Below are 17,511 nucleotides of genomic sequence, written 5' to 3'. Positions count from 1 at the left end.
TATTCATGAAGGTGTTAGCAAGAAGGTTGCAATCAGTGATGACATCAATAGTAGGCCCACACCAAACTTGTGGCATAAGAGGCCGCTCGATACTTAATAACATACATGTGGCAAGAAGTATTCTGGAGTGTTGCGATGCCTGGGAAGGAAGAGTTGCTATGATGCAACTAGACATGGAGAAGGCCTTCGACCGTGTTGTGCACAGTGTGCTCTTTTCTATTCTAGAGCACGTGAATGTTGGAAACATTATATTAGAAGGCTTAAAACTGTCTTACGAAGGGTGTAGCACTAACTTATTAGTGAATAAACAACTCTCTGGAAATATTAACTTATGTAGAAGCATAAAACAAGGATGCCCAGCTTCGTCACTTCTCTTCGCAATTTACTTGGAGCCTTTTTGCTTAAAAGTTATACACAATGAGAAAATACGCGGTTTCCGTTTAATGGGCAGTGAAGTCAAAATTCTCTCGTATGCGGATGATGTAGCCGTCTTTTGTGGGGATAAAGAAAGTGTCCGTGAAACTGTTAAACAAGCTCGAACGTATTGCAATATGTCTGGAAGCGCTGTTAACTGGGAGAAGTGCGCCGGTTTTTGGCATGGCAGCTGGGATGAGAAGCCCAATGTCTTTGAAAATTTACAGTGGACAGTCTCTCCTACAAAATACCTAGGAGCACCTTTAAACTGGTATGATGAGCCTACAGAATACTGGAGAGAAGAAGCTGAGAGAATGCGCCAGGAAACTACGAAATGGGGCGGGAAAAATTTATCCATATTTACCAGGTCAACTATTTGCAATACGTTCCTTGTTGCGCGAATTTGGTATGTGTTGCAGGTGCTCGCTATGTCACGAACTAGTGCGCAGAAATTCCATAGAATTCTTGCATCGTTTGTATGAAATTCAACATGGGAACGCACAAGTCGTCTCAACTTATTTCACTCACTGAAAGCAGGAGGGCTTGGCTTAGCTCATCTTTTTCTGAGGCAGATTGTCTCAAGGTTTATTTTCTTGCGGGACCAGCATGACCCATTTTTACGAGCAGTGCTTCAGGTGAGACTGCAGAATGTTCTCCCCGAGTTTATTGTGTCATCGTGTGGCGTTACTGGAAGCGGCTTGTGCGGGTATCTACGCGAAGTTGTAAGTGCCTTCACGATTCTTCGAGTACGTTTCTCTTTTGATTATCTCATTATAGTATCAAAGAAACAATTGTACAAAGATCTCCGTGACGTGATGCTTCCAGTACCTTTATATCGAGCCATTTTTTCTGTCGGTCCGGGTAAGGATGTTTTAAAGAGAGTTAAAAAAATGCCGGTTCGGTCGTCTGTGAAAACTTTCTTTTTTCAACTCCATAGTGACACGCTCCCAGTCAAACCCTGGCTGCAGGAAAAGGGCTTTTTTCTTCCCGGGTCAGTTGATTGCATTTTATGCCGCAAGCCAGAAACAGTAACACATATATTCCTAGACTGTTTAGATTCAATTTTTCATTGGGATGTCCTCCAGAGAACGCTGAAAAAAGATTTGCCCCTCACACCATATGGAATTAACTTTCTTGCGGTTAACAATGACGGGGGTGTGCCCTATGACATGTTCATGGTATTAAGCATGCATAGCATGTGGAAAACAAGAATGGCTGTCAGACATGCAGATCCTATTGTAAGATCGGTAAGAGAAAACTTCATTGAAAGCATTGCCTATATCCGAGATGTGTACCAGTTCCAGGACGAACAGCCAACATGGTATCCTGTACTTAATGACCTAGTGTCATTAAAACATTTTTAGCAATGTCGCGTCAACAAGCTACTGGTTGGCGCATTTAACATTTTTGTGTTGGTTTCTCTATTTTGTGTTGGCACATTGGAAATAAAGAAAAAAAAAACTCGTGGCTCAGTGGTAACGTCTCCGTCTCACACTCCGGAGACCCTGGTTCGATTCCCACCCAGCCCATCTTGGAAGTTGCTTTTTATTTATGAAGTGCCTGCCGTGATTTATCGCTCACGGCGGACGCCGACGCCGACGACACCGGCTTTTCTGCGACACGAGCTCCTTAACGCTATCGCGTTAAAACATCGGCAAAGCCCCTTTGCTCTGTAACCCACAACACTGTCTTCCTGTCTCTCAGCGTTAACTTCTATTGTTCTCCGTCCCATCGCTTGTCGCGTGGCCCTTAGCTTCTCGGGCTTCTTTGTTAACCTCCAAGTTTATCGCACGTACGCTAATGCCGATAGAACGCAATGATCGTACGCGTTTCCTATCAAGGGCAGCGCTAAGCTGCCGCTCGCGATTCGAGAAGCGCCCCGCCAGTTTGCGCTACAATCAATTTTTTTTTATTCGTGCCGTAATTTTCTAGTTCAAACGCTGTAGTTCCTTGTGGCTATGTCATATACAGGTTTCACCTTGTACACCGAGGAGCTCGACTACCAATCACCGCATGGGGAAACCAACTTGTCGAATGGTGCGCAATCGCTCGAAGGCAGCCTCCCACGCAATGCACGGCTGAAACTAGTTGGGGGTAGTGCAACGTGTACCGAATATGTACAGCGAGGCAACGAGGGATGCCCTGGGGGAGTAGTGTGCCAGATTAACTTTTAACACCCAGGGGGGGGGGGGGAGTCTTATAGCGCGTCCACCTGAACTGAATAGACGAGGGCTTTCGCATGTCGCTTCCCCGCTACCATCAAGGTGCGACCGCAGACGCTGGGAATCGAACCCGCGTCCTCGTGCTCGGAAAGCAGAACGCCGCGGTGCCACCATTCTGCCACCACGGCCGTTTCTGGTAACTCCGGTGCAACGACTGTGCAGGTACACCACTGCTTTATTACTACGCCGCGAGAGCGAAGTTGCCCGGCCTCCTGATGACGTCACTGTCGCGCCATCTTCTTCCGCATCTGGCTGTCAGTCCAGTATGCAACTCGTCGTCGACCATTTGATCTTGAGCCTGATTCCTTTCTTCCTCAGTGCGTCATTGGCCTTTTCTACAACGCCGCCGGGAACGCTCTTTAAGTTGGCTTTCTTGAGCAGAATGGTAAAAACTTGATACCATTCGTCTGTAAAAGAAGAGATTTCAGGGAAAGGTGAGTTCGCGTTGCGCCTGCCAATATTTGAGAGGGTGTGCACGCGTATATCTGCACGTGCACGCAAACGCAGAAACATTTTTTTTTTTGCCCGAAGGCCAGAGCTTTTACAGCGACGTCAAGGTTTCGAAGGATCGACATTTGGGCGAGTTGGTACCGGTTGAACATCTTAAACGGGCAACGCAAGATGACGAAGACAGAAGGCAGGAACACACCAGGACAGCGCTAAGCTCACAACTAATTTTATTCGAAGGCACACACAAACGTATGTACTACAACGCATATAGCAGGGCTGAAATTATTCAAGATGAATATCTAAAATATTTGATTAACTGAAGTTAGTTATTTTTGTTAATAGCACTTAAAGCATGCTCCGAGGAACATAGGAAGGCGACCCACAATATGCCTTCGGTCGTAATAGCCTAAGATGCCCTACTTAACAAAATGAAAGCTCGGTTCAAGTTACGTAAAACAGCTTGTTAAGGTGAATCTCTACTCGAGGAACTCCAGCCGAAACATGTGGGAAAGGAAACTTCTATGGCTCACTCTGCACTGCACAGAATATTATGAGGTTTCTTGCATTTAAAAGAAAAAGTTACACGCTTACTGAAAGCAGAGAACATATGTTTGCTTATACCACACATCTTTAAACAAAAATTGTTGGATAACGCCAAATCAGAAGATCAAGTTGACACAGCTCTCTAACTCGGGCATAAAATAAACACCACAGTTCTTTAAGGAGAACCTATTAAGGCCACTACTATAATATGTGCCACTAATATGTGAGTAAGACTGTTACAATAATCCCTAAATATATATATCTTATTGATTTCCCGTAAACCTCAAGCCCATACAACAAAATTTCCCGCTTCCGATGCTTCGCAGATGCAGTTTACAAAGTTCTGGTATTCGTTTTCCGCGAATACTTGCGGTTTTGCCGTACTTCCGCTTCCATAAAACCACTGTAGAAACACCGAATAACGTCGTTTTCAACCAGCCGAAATTTCTGCATTATCATTCTCGCAAATGCCTGCTCGGCCCGCGCTCGATCTGAATTGGCTTGGAACGTTTCTGAAAGTCCACTTACCATCGCTCTTGATGCAGTTCCCTATTACGGCCCAGTTTTCATAATCGGTGCCCAAGATTTCCACGTATTCTGTCACGTCTCTTTCTGTGCAATGCAATTAATGGAGAAACAGTCACGCGTCAAACATCCGCCTTGCGAACTGTGCCATAATGTAATTAATTAAAAACTTAATTAATTATTTTTGTGTATAATTGATTAGGCATTTCATTTCTTTTGCGCAAGTTATGTCCGCCTCTTCGAGTATACACCAGCTCATCGACGAGAACTGCCTGCTATCTGCCACAGACAATTTCTTTTAATTCGAAAGTGTTCTCCGAAACACCCGGTATAACTATGCAAGGCTGATGCCGACGTTTTCAGGAAGATAAAAAAGATTAAGGAGATATGGGCAACAAAGTGCTTGGTTAAATAAAAATTAACAGATTATCCGATTAGCTCAGTCAGGCTAGATGGCTACTTGTGACAGCCCCGTTTCGAAGGGGATGCCAATAAACCATGATCTTCATGAAGTTGGAAAAGACATTTGAATCGAGGATCGTGGAGCTGCCAAGGATCGAACAATGCGTTGAAAGATGCGGCAACCAACCAGCGCCTATTTTCCGCGAGCCAACGGGCAGATGGGCTCAGAGGGTACGGAGGAATGACGTCAGAGGAGGTATGCCTTGACGATTATAGCTGTATGACGTCATACGGCACTCTCCATTCGCATCCTTTGTTTTCCTATATAGGCGCTAACGTCTCCACAGCCTGCACTCCTGTACCTCCTCCTGCTACGTAGTGGCACTACCCTCCCCATAAAATATATTGCCCCCGACAAAAAAAACTAGAAGAAACACGGGATAGTATGTCCAGAAAACATATTGCTTCATTACTTGCGCATATCGGGGCTCCGTCCTTTCGTCCTGACCCGCTAGTATTCGTACTACAAACACACAACGCCTTCGTTACTTGATCGTACGGGGGCTCCGTCCTTTCGTCCTGACCCACTAGCATTCGTACTACAAACACACAACGTCTTCGTTACTTGATCGTACGGGGGCTCCGTCCTTTCGTCCTGACCCACTAGTATTCGTACTACAAACACACAACGTCTTCGTTATTTGCGCGTACGGAGGCTCCGTCCTTTCATCCTGACCCGCTAGTATTCGTACTAAAAACACACAACGTCTTCGTTACTTGCGCGTACGGGGGTTCCGTCCTTTCGTCCTGACTCACTAGTATTCGTACTACAAACACACAATGTCTTCGTTACTTGATCGTACGGGGGCTCCGTCCTTTCGTCCTGACCCACTAGTATTCGTACTACAAACACACAACGTCTTCGTTACTTGCGCGTACGGGGGCTCCGTCCTTTCCTCCTGACCCACTAGTATTCGTACTACAAACACACAACGTCTTCGTTACTTGATCGTACGGGGGCTCCATCCTTTCGTCCTGACCCACTAGTATTCGTACTACAAACACACAACGTCTTCGTTACTTGCGCGTACGGGGGCTCCGTCCTTTCGTCCTGACCCGCTAGTATTCGTACTACAAACACACAACGTCTTCGTTACTTGCGCGTACGGGGGCCCCGTCCTTTCGTCCTGACCCACTAGCATTCGTACTACAAACACACAACGTCTTCGTTACTTGATCGTACGGGGGCTCCGTCCTTTCGTCCTGACCCGCTAGTATTCCTACTACAAACACACAACGTCTTCGTTACTTGCGCGTACGGAGGTTCCTTCCTTTAGTCCTGACCCGCTAGTATTCGTACTACAAACACACAACCTCATCGTTACTTGCGCGTACGGGGGCTCCGTCCTTTCGTCCTGACCCGCTAGTATTCGTACTACAAACACACAACGTCTTCGTTACTTGCGCGTACGGGGGTTCCGTCCTTTCGTCCTGACCCATTAGTATTCGTACTACAAACACACAATGTCTTCGTTACTTGCGCGTACGGGGGCTCCGTCCTTTCGTCCTGACCCGCTAGTATTCGTACTACAAACACACAACGTCTTCGTTACTTGCGCGTACGGGGGCTCCGTCCTTTCCTCCTGACCCACTAGTATTCGTACTACAAACACACAACGTCTTCGTTACTTGCGCGTACGGGGGCTCCGTCCTTTCGTCCTGATCCGCTAGTATTCGTACTACAAACACACAACGTCTTCGTTACTTGCGCGTACGGGGGCTCCGTCCTTTCGTCCTGAACCGCTAGTATTCGTACTACAAACACACATCAGGAATGAACTTACCGTCACAAATAGTGCAAAGTTCTTCCATTAACACGAAGCGGTGACCTTTAAGGGTACCGTTCTCCCTCGCGGTGTAGTGCGGATCAGCAGAGTCACTGCAGAAAATGTTTGTGCAGCTGAGTTCTTTGACACGGCTAGGAATTAGTATCGTTATTAAAAACATTATTACGCACGTGGGCGTTTTCCCGTATGAGACGCCCTCTTTGTTACCTTTATAATTTTTTTATTTAGCATTCAAGTTGTTACCTGTTTTTTTTTCTTATCTATATGAAATTTTAGGAAAAGGTTGGCGCCTTTATTGGTACCTGCTGCTCCTCTGCGCAGGACAATGAAAACTGAAAGCACGAAAGAAGCTTACACACATTGGAGACAGTCAACGATGACAAACATTCTCCAAGCTGCTTCCTCCAGTCACGGAATTCACCTTTCTCGCCCAAATGAAACTAATTAATCAAATAATTAATTAAACAATTATTTATTTATTTATTTATTTATTTGTTTGTTTATTTATTTATTTATAATGAATTTGCAATATTAACAAGTAGCGCTGCATCTCACCGGCATCTCCGCAACGCTAAATTGGTAAACGAATGAGCGACGATGACTGGTCTAGTGAAACACGCAAATGAAAGCTGGAAGGTACTATAACCTCTAGTAGAAGTCGAGCAAAGAGCTTTAGATTAAAGGGCATGCAAGCGGCATCCAAACGTTGTGGGAGGAAAACCGCCAGGCGCACGAAAGAACACAGACTGAGCCCACAAGAGCGTGAAGACCGACAACAGATGTCACGACCCCGCCCCTCCATCTCCCCCCCTTATCTAAAACTCCCTAATAGAGAGTTTTAGATAAGGGCACGCAAGCTGCTTGCGTACGCAAGAACACGAGGCCACTAACCTAAAACTCTCCAACATGTTCCTGAGTGATTAAGGGTAAATAATAGAGTGTATATAGTCACTGCGCTCGGAGCTCTATCGTGTCACCCCTCGCGTGAGCGGTGTACGAAGAGCGTTGGACTGCTTAAATTGTTCGACTTCACCATCGCCGAGATCGGCCCACCAAAAACGATGTAGAAATCCAGATACCTGATACGGAAAAACGGGGCCACTCGCAAAGGAAAAATTAATCGTCAAATGAAGAGGCGGCTCTCCGCTGGGAAGCACGTTCAACTTACGTCGTGTATTCTTTGCGCAGCCGGTATCCTTTCTTCGGGTAAAATGTTAACGTCGGGCACCCAATCATCCTGTATCCCTTGATCCCTACCTTTTCATCGAGCGCGAGCATCCACTCTTTTCCAACGAACTGCGGAGAGTGGAGGGAAGCGCAGAAAAAGCCAAGATATGAAAGAAGCTTTGCCAGTTTTTCTTGCAACCATCTTTCTTCTGAAACAACACACGAAAGCGGCTACACACGTCTAAATATTATTATTCTTTCTTTCGATTTTGCTGAAAAGTCCACCAAGAAGTTTCAACAAGTACTTTGAACAATTAGGAGCACGACAAGTAGTCTTGAAACGTATTGCAAAACCAAGTATATTTTGATAGAAACGCGGGACGTGGAAGGAAAATCGGCCATGATCTGGGAATTTGCTTAGGTTTCATAATGGTCTGCGTATGTACAAGCGTGCGTTTCTGATTATGGTCCATCCTACTACATCTGATAAACCATTCATGTCGCATTTTTACGTGGACCATTCCAAGGGTTACGCCATGTGCTTACTTTCAGTGTACGCATTAAAATAAAGAAGGATTACGCACATACAGGAGCTATATACAACATTGTGAGCACGAGTTAATTGGTAGCATTGAATGACAAAAAAGCGGGAAAATAACACTTTAAGAAGGGCAATCTGCTGTTACCTAAACCCGCATGAGCCGAGAAGCACTCATATTGCTAAATAATGAAAAGCAGTGAAGAGGAAGCGGTAGAGGTAGCTCGACGGCTCCTAGCTTAACACATGGGAAAAGAGAAATCGGTTTTCTGAGCCACCAATACACCGAACTTGATAAGCACTAGTTGTCACAAATAAAAGAAGTGAACATATAGCTTCTGCGGGGAGCAGATTTCCTTCTAGCTAGGCCACTGATATTTCAATAAAGCTTAGTTGAAAATCTTCAATATTTCAAAAACCCAAACTACCCAGTTCACAAACCTGTAACTCAGCAATGAAAAAGAAAGTATTGCAATTTTGTAAACTGCACCTAATAACACGTCTAAAGAAGATCAAATTGAAATAATATGTACCGCTGTGAAATATGTGAGTACAACTTTTGAAATATCGTTCTAAACACTATAAGAAATTCATGTCACCTGCGATGTCACATGTGACGTTTGTGAGCTTTAGAAATTTTAACGTGAACCGTTTACACAACGGTGATGTTTGCTTTATCGCAGAGTTACTGCCTTGCAAACTTCGTGCTTCTTAGCGATTTTTGGCAGTCTTGGTAAAAAAGAACTCTCAGACCCTAAACAAAATTATGCTTCCTCTAGTCACTGGAATTCACCTTTCTCGCCCAAATGCAACAAATTTCATTGAAATAAGTCACGGGGCTTGTGTCACAAAAGTAGTTCTTCATTTTAAATCTATTTTAATAGGCGGCGCCGGAATTGGCACCAAGCTGAAGTTTTCTCTTCAAGCTAAACAGCATATCTAAGGTGACTCCTATTGTCGTCGATAATTTAATCTTGACCATCCATTTCGAGCGAGTTACTATCTAACCAAACGAACCTTTCGGGAAGCGATGGTTCCAGCATACGAGTTTTCCACATGCTATTCAGTCCTACGAAAACAAGCGTCTCAAATATTTGTCTTTATTTTTTTCTGGCTACCCAACGTTCTACTAAAGGTAAACCTGAAATGTTTGGGGTATATTGCAGAAGTGTAATTCACCGACGCTGCTTAACGCTCATCTTTAACATCGCTCCGAGCATTATTGGCAGCCATCGCTGTGAAAGACATCTCTTCTCATTGGAGAGCGTGAGAGGCGTTTGTTGCGAAAAGCGAAATCACTGCACGTTTCGCCACAAAAGACTCAGTCTTAACCGCGTTCCTCGCGTACAACGAAAGCTGTTCTGTACGTTTTCAAATTCAACCATATTGTCCAACTCGTGCTCATATGTCTACTCCGATTGGTCTCGGAGAGTGGCTCTGCCTTCCATAGTGTTGGATAAAAGCGTCAACGCGAAGAAATTGAACCGACGTGGTAGAATTCGAAACCTTCCGGGGGTGTCCTGTTCAGGACAATGGCGGATTCCGCCATGTTGTCGGATCCGCCATCTTGTGAGCTCTGATTGGCTCCACGGGGCTGCTGTGCGGCCTGTCTCGTTGGCTCAAGTTGCGGAATTGGACAATATATGATGGGGGATTCGCAAGCGTCCAGAACAGTATAGCCTCGATTGGTTCCCTAGGCGGGAACCGCTTCACGATGGACCGAGACGTCTTTACTGCAGCATGCCAGTGGAGTAAGGATTATTGTGACTCGAAATAGTTCATGTTCAACGAGTGCAGCGTCAGTGTAGTACCACTAGGCTAGTGTTAACATGTCGAAAATTCTGCAGCTGTAAAAAAAAAACAGCTGCCGCCTCTGGACAGAGCTGGTCCAGGCTCTGACGAACTATGTGCGCTATAAGACTATGCTAAAAACAAGGCTATCGCAAGCGAATAAACAACAACGAGTCCGATACCTTGTTCCAATCAAACTCTTCCTCATTCTTCACCATTTTGCAGCGGTCCTTATAGTGTTCGGGGTACCTTGCGCTGCTCATTTCAACCAAGAGGACCAACAGCAGCGTCTTTGTCGCAATGCTCATGGCTCGACGTTATCCTCTGACGGGGGCCCTGTGCGTAGTGATCGTACGTACGTACATACATACATACATACATACATACATACATACATACATACATACATACATACATACATACATACATACATACATACATACATACATACATACATACATACATACATACATACATACATACATACATACATACATACATACATACATACATACATACATACATACATACATATAGTTATGGCTGAGGAAATCACGCTGGCCCCAGTAGTAAAATGAAGAAAAAGGGTACGACGTACGTTGAATAAGCACACTCTATTGAACTGCGTTTCTGCTGGCGGACAGCCTTTGCAGAGTGTATTAAACGGACGTTTCGGCTGGTCCACCAGCCGAAACGCAGTCCAATATACTGTGCTTATTCAACGTACCTCGTACCCTTTTTCTTAATTTTACTACTGGGGCCAGCGTGATTTCAACATCCGTACACTCTTTTTCTTCATTATATATATATATATATATATATATATATATATATATATATATATATATATATATATATATATATATATGAGAAATACGAGGAGAATAGCAGGATATCTGGGAATTGCGTCCGTGCGAAAAATAAGGAGCAAGGAGAGACATTGAGATTAAAATTAAAGCTGCAAGTAGGTGTGCGAATGTTCGAAACATTCAGGTAACGAATCGAATAGCGTCCTATTGGATTCCGTCTTCCAATTGAACAGGATTCCCAAAAACGAATATTTTTTCGAATTTTCGAATACTTCAATCTCCTAGGCTGTACTCAGTCAGCCATACGAGTGGAGCAAAAACAGGATAAGTTTTAACCCTGCGTGCATAGCGCAGTCTTAAAACATGAGACGATGCATCTTAAACCAGGCTATATGTAGGCTGTACAGCGATCAATGGCGCTCTCCGAAGCGCCCTGTGCAGTCCTGTGCATGGGAACAAACTGTCTGTCTGTTCCGAATGCTTTATTTGTGTTTTAATAAACAACGCTTCATAACGTGCAGAATAACAAAGTCAACTTACAAGCGTTATAAACGATAGGAATGTGAACCTGGCAAATAATATTTGTGAAAATGTCTGTTGATTACTCTAAAACTGTCCGAAAAGTATGCGATTCACTTCTGGCTCTATTTGATTCGTGTTCGATTCGGTCGCAAAATTTGTACTTTTCGCATGCCTCTACTGTGAAGGGAAGCACATGGCGAAGAGAGAAACAGAAAATACAAAATAATATAAAATATTGTCGTAATTAGCATTCTTAGAATACTTCGCCCACGGTCTGATGGGTGTCTGTCTAACCGTTTTCCGAGACCTTGAACAAAAGTATCCTAACAAATTCCTCCGGCGGTGGATGAAATAGAACCAAAGTCACACGTGTTCCAAAGGCACAGTGTAATCCGGCGCTATAGCGTCGGGTTACACTATAACTGGCGCTATAAGTGACGCTATAAGTGAGGCTATAAGTGACGCTACAAGTGGCACTATACGTGACTCTATATGTGACGCTCTATGTAGACTACACTAATAAGTGACGCTGTAGCGCCACTTAGGTTTCTTATACATGGTACGGCTTCGCATGCTTGCATTTCTTTATTGCTGCTCTTTATTGCCTTCGTTTGGCCCATTACAACAACAAGCTCGCAGAAATGGGTGAAAAAAGAACACGTGACAACCGCTACGCGATGGACAAATTATTTCATTTTTTTCTAAAGTTCAATCATCATATCAAGTACTTTAATCCACACAGTGGGTTCACACTGTTCCCGGTCTGTTTCTGTTACATATGCGACACTCTCGATAAAAACATCGAGCGCAGGACCTATGTTGACGTTTGCATGCCTCACCTGGATTCGTGTCTTCCATATACACTGGAGACCTAGGAGAATGGCAACGTCATAATTTGCGTTCCCTGTGTTGTGAACTTGTAAGTACTTTATTCCCCGTGGCTCTAAAGGTAACTGTTTATTGATGGTACGCACGAAGATGTTCCATGAAAGTATTGGATCCCAACAGTGAAGGAAATCACATTCTATCGTTGCCGGTCTCGTTCGAAGTAAGTATTCATGGGACCAATGTACCAGCAAGTGTTTCTGTTCCAGCCAGGTTTGCTCTGAAAGAGCATTGCTACGCAGTTTGAAGATAAAGAAAGATTTATTCGGTTATTTATTAGGCATTGTTTTAACTCTCTTCAGTGCATTTTGTCTCTGACCTCCACTGCGCATTAAGCGATACATGGGTATGGAAGCATGGCATCACTGAGGTCCTTGTACAACTTCTATTTACCTACTGCGCTCAAATGGTGCACAGAAAATCCGCCATGCACTATTAAAAAGGGGAGGACAATTACCCGTAGGTATTCATTCACGAGACCACTCAGTGCATGCTGTACCCAATGTTTGAAACGTTTTATGAATACAGACTCCTGTTCGCGTTTTCTTGACAGTGTAAGAAACAAGTGTATTCACTTTCAGTTTCCCCCGTATCAAGTGGGCGGGATCAAAATGTAATAACACTAGGCTGAAGTGTTTCTTTCTTTCGCTTGTGTAGCCACGCGCCATAATTTTAGAATGAAATTAAATGTAAGCATGCAAGCCAGTTTCATGAAGACACAAAAAAGACACTTATAGAACATGTTGCCCATGGTCCGTCATTCATGGTCATTAGGTTGGTCAATTCTTAAGTTCGCACCTCTCACTATACCCTTTCTCCGACTGTCTTTGTCCCAGGGCAAGCTACAAAGTCGATGGTGGGTGTCTGCTGCAGACGCAGCAGCATCTCTAAATCTCGTTCATATACCATTTACAGCTCTTATTATTTCTTGGGAATTGTAACGAACGCGATAAGTTTCTTTTTTTTGAAGACTTTTGCAGTACACCACAACCCCAAGTGAAGTAACCATAATATTTCGTGACTTACCGTAGGAAACGCCACGTCCCAGTGGGGACTGTACCAAGCCCACACTACCTATTGAATGGCGTGTTAACAAAACATAAGTCTATTTCGATCGGTCTCCAAGTGTACTACCATTCTTATGTTTTTGTTTTGCACTAACTACTCGTTATAGACGACTGCTGAATCACAATGGTCTGTGATCTCTTAAACCTTGATCTCTAAAAGCTTCGTTTTTCTACGATCGCAGGAACGTATAGGAGGCATCCTGAATAGAGGCCCGCCATTGTAGGCGCACAGATGGAGGGCCTACGGCGGCATTCAGGCGTCAGCGCCAATTCTGCGACCGTCAAGTAAGAGGAGTGATTATTCGTCACAACTGACAGTTTAAAGCCGACTCTTTCTTCACATCGTACTGTCGCCAATTGTTCTGTTCTAACCCACCCCTCTCACCCCGTTCTCCCCTTGCTCCTTCCTTGGGATGAGGTGCTCCTTGCGTTTTGATGCCATTGGTTTTTCAAGTTTCGAAGCGATATCTGTGGCTCACTTATACGCCACCTCGTTTGTTCGCGAACTGTGCTAGTTATCATATAGTATAGAATAAATAAATATCAGATAGGCTTATCTACGACGACTATCCAATGTAAGTACGGGGAGGTCAATCCCACCGCTCGTAACCCGTTGTCAAGATTGGAGTCGGGCTTGAATTAGATGGTAGCTGGCCCATTCCGTCGTCCAACTTATCCACGCTGAGGACGTTGTTGAAGGGAAGGACTGCTTCTCATCGAGAACGAGGAATATGGGTTTATTTACAGTATCTACAGAAGGACGTTGCAGTTCATCAGTCTAGCATGACGGCGAGAGAAAGTACACTGAGCAGCCGCACAAAAGTGGTTTATAAACACTCGGTCCTCCCTCGATCCCAAGGTGAGGGAAACGGCCGACCAGGCGCCGTAGACGAGCCGCCTCTTTGCGCGAGGGATCGCACAAACACACTTCCGCACAGGTTCATGGTCCCCAACAGAGGTCAAACCGTCTTCGCAGAACTCGGGGCTTACGTCAGGAAAGGCACATCTTATCCCCGAGCTGACCCCCACAGCGCGGCCACCGGTCCTCCATTGTCTCGCGTCTTGAAAGGCGCGTGGGAAGGGCCCTCCAACTACGTTCCCTCGGGCACTGCCTTGTTCACAGCAGACCGGGTCGGCGGCGGTGGGTTCCGTCACAAAGCCTGCTTCGTCGAACTTATCTCGGCAATCCCGCGACGCAGAGTGGCGGACGTGGCGCATTGTCCTGCGGACACAGTAGACTTAGTGACACCGTGTGGCTAGAGGGTTGCGGTGGCGTTCCAGGAAAAAGTTGACGCCGCTGTCGCAACTGCTGGCAAAACTTGCACCTCAGCGGGCCGTCCTTAAAGGGACACTGAAGGTTACCAGAAACTCAAGTTAAAGTGGTAGAGCAATGTTCTAGAACGTCTAAGGCGTCAATATAATCGCGAACAGAGCTTTAGTAACCGAGAAATTGAGGTAAATGCATGACACGATTTGAGACCCCCCAGCGACATTCCGGTACTAGCCCGATGACGAAAGCACTCCTCGTAAATTGTGTTACTAATACTCAACTACTCGTATTAAAAATATTATTTCATTCAATTATAAGACGGAAAAAAATGCTACTTGTCTACGTCTATTCGATCCTAAGAAAAAACAACATTTTGACGTTACCCTTAAGTAATATGGGTGGTCGAAAGGTTTCGTTTTCGCTCGACTCTGCGCGCTCGACTCTGCGCCGCGCACGCTTTGAAGTTTCAGCAGTTTCGTTATCGCGTCGTGCTGTGAGGGTTCTGCTGGCTCGCGAAACTTTCATTTGGAACAAGCAGCGAGAATGCCACGTCCATGTGATGTCGTGGGAAGCCCTCGTTGCTTTCCCGCTCCGGAGAGCCGGTGTCGAGGCCGCCGTCGTAGTACGCAACGACGCCGGCAGCGCGAGCCCTCAGCAGCAGGTCGCGCTCGTCAGTGCTCAAATCGCTGAAGTTGAGCCCACCATCGCGAGCCAATCTGTCGTTGTCAGGGTCCATTGCGACGAGCGTCGAAGTTTGCGTCATAGAATGAAGTACCAGCTTATGGCCGCGCGTTTCTCCTTCCGCTAGCCACCATACTCCCGCTTTCGCTCTGCTGTCGGCTCTGTCTTGGCTCTGTTCCTGGCCGCGCGTTGGCGTTTTGCGCAGAAAAGCCGTAGCGCCGTCTGCGGACGCCGTTCTACTCACCGATGGCACAACGTCACTATGAGACCATGATGTCAGTACTCCTCGATCGGAGGGCGGGCGATTTGAACTGCGCTAGAGGTACGCGGACGCTTCAGAACGCATTTTCTCTTTAAATAAGTCTCTCCTTGGCACGAAACAAGCGTTTCGAGGTTTCTGGGATGGTATTTCAACAGTCCACGTTGACTTAATAGTAACCTTTAGTGTCCCTTTAACGCCAAGTATGCGATTAACCAAAGCACGTCATGTATGACACGTGTACTGAATGGCACATGTCCAGTGAACCAACTTCGTGACAAGAATGTTCATTTATGCCTAAAGGCAGCCTTCTGAAAAAGAAAACAAGACCGGAACATACTCAGTGGCGCATACCCTCGCGGTCGAAAGGCACATATTTTGAGACCACACTAACTTCTCGATCGGCCTATCTTTTTTTTTTTTTGGTTAAAATAGCAGGAAAGATTCTGCTCTGGGTGTGGCTATGCAGAGAATGCTATTTAAATAAAAACGAATATGAAAAAGAAGAGACTGAAATTAATATGGCCATACGATTGATCCACTTGGAAGAACAGGCAGCATGATTCCATCCCATCCCCCAGCGGTCTGTGTTCCCTCATTATCACTACGAAAAATTATCTATCCTGTTTTTAATGACTCCGATTTCTCTCACCCTTGATTATGCATGCGCTCATTCTCATCCCACATTGGAGATGAAGGACAGTAACCTATATTCGTGCTGCAAAGGAAAGCAGCTGTTACCCCCACGAAACTGAAACTGAAACCCTTTGTCGAAACATTGGCTCTAGCGACCCCCCTTGCCCTTGTTCGACTACTGTTGACTTCGTCTCCATCTCCCTGCGAACTTCCGTCTTGATTGTACAAAACGCCTAGTTCAGTGTGTGTGTGTTCTGCAAAGCATGTCTATATATATCCAGAAACCCGAGGACAGCTCAGAGACATAATCGCCTTTCAAGATAGATGTATGAACGGCATTTATGACGAATGTGAAAAATAAAGAGTATTTTCTTTCCTTATATGTCCCAATTAGAACCTGAAACTTGCACCTCTGTGTATGTAGCCAAAGTAACCGCTTCCTCATATTTGTCGGGATAAAAGCAGCTTTTTTTCTTTTGCCAAAATGTCGAGATCAAGCCGTAACATATTGTGCCGAGTTGCCAAGTTGACTTTACATACTGGATGGTCATTTCAAATTGCGGTGTCTGAAATGGACTTTGTGGTTGCTTTTAGTCGTCTTTGATAACGAAACGGTTTAGATCAAATTAGTGTCAATTGTCTAGGAAGGTGACGGGAACCTTATAATTAAAGCGCTTCCATCCACCTGACTTCATATTCTGAATTTGTAATATGCCAGCATTACTGAATTTAATCCGTAAGTTTCCTTGCACGACGAATCAGGCATTCATTTGTGATGGAATTCCTAATGACTATGTAGTGCAGGTCAGTGCAAATCTGTTCTGCGTAATGAAATAATAAATTGTCACTTAGTACCTACACATACCATTTCAGCTTATAGGTATCTCCAAGGCACTCAAGCCTTTTATTGGAACAGCACATGGTGTTGAACCTCTTCTCGGACATCTCATACTTCGACTACAACATTCTGTCAGGTGTCCGCGGATGCATCTGACGGGATTTCACCGACGAAGTAGCGCCAGTGAAAACATACCTGTTCTGCTTAATCAAACAATTAATAATGAGAGAAAACCTTCGCATATGATAACCTTCTTATACCTCGCAAACACACAGGCCGATTAATGGAATAGCGCATGATATTCAACGGCTTTCATTTTCAACTTTTTTTATGCATTTGGGCTACCCCGTTTCTTCGATTGGTCACGTGCCCGCCCTTCACTAAACCTACATAATAAGTATGTGCCACGGTAACGCAAGACAGTCCAAATATATTTAGACACGCGTGGCAAAGGCACATTGTCCCCGCTGTTGCATCGGCAAGTATTTTACATATTGCCGTAGTCGTCGTCGTCACGTCTTCAATGTCTCACATTGTGCGTCCGCCCGATTCGGTGCTTTCGTTTCGGTCAGCCTCGTGTATCGGTGCTATGCGCAAACATATAGCCACATAGCACGAAACTGCAGCTGTGTCCTGTGCGGCAAA

At 45.0% G+C, this 17,511-nt stretch overlaps 1 protein-coding gene across 1 annotated transcript; it reads right to left on the bottom strand.

Annotated features, from left to right (window-relative positions):
* Positions 1-2,791: 2,791 nt before the first annotated feature.
* Positions 2,792-13,299, bottom strand: LOC142564264 (uncharacterized). Its single transcript, XM_075675199.1, has 6 exons — positions 13,142-13,299; positions 10,082-10,235; positions 7,572-7,699; positions 6,401-6,495; positions 4,158-4,241; positions 2,792-3,043 (listed from the first exon to the last, which is right to left on the bottom strand). Exons 2-6 carry the CDS (start codon positions 10,205-10,207, stop codon positions 2,892-2,894), a joined length of 585 nt encoding a protein of 194 aa, XP_075531314.1. The 5' UTR covers positions 10,208-10,235; positions 13,142-13,299; the 3' UTR covers positions 2,792-2,891.
* Between the last annotated feature and the right edge of the window lie 4,212 nt (positions 13,300-17,511).

Source organism: Dermacentor variabilis, chromosome 11, assembly GCF_050947875.1.
Source record: "Dermacentor variabilis isolate Ectoservices chromosome 11, ASM5094787v1, whole genome shotgun sequence".
Classification (NCBI taxonomy): domain Eukaryota; kingdom Metazoa; phylum Arthropoda; class Arachnida; order Ixodida; family Ixodidae; genus Dermacentor; species Dermacentor variabilis.
This window is presented reverse-complemented; position numbering and strand designations above follow the sequence as displayed.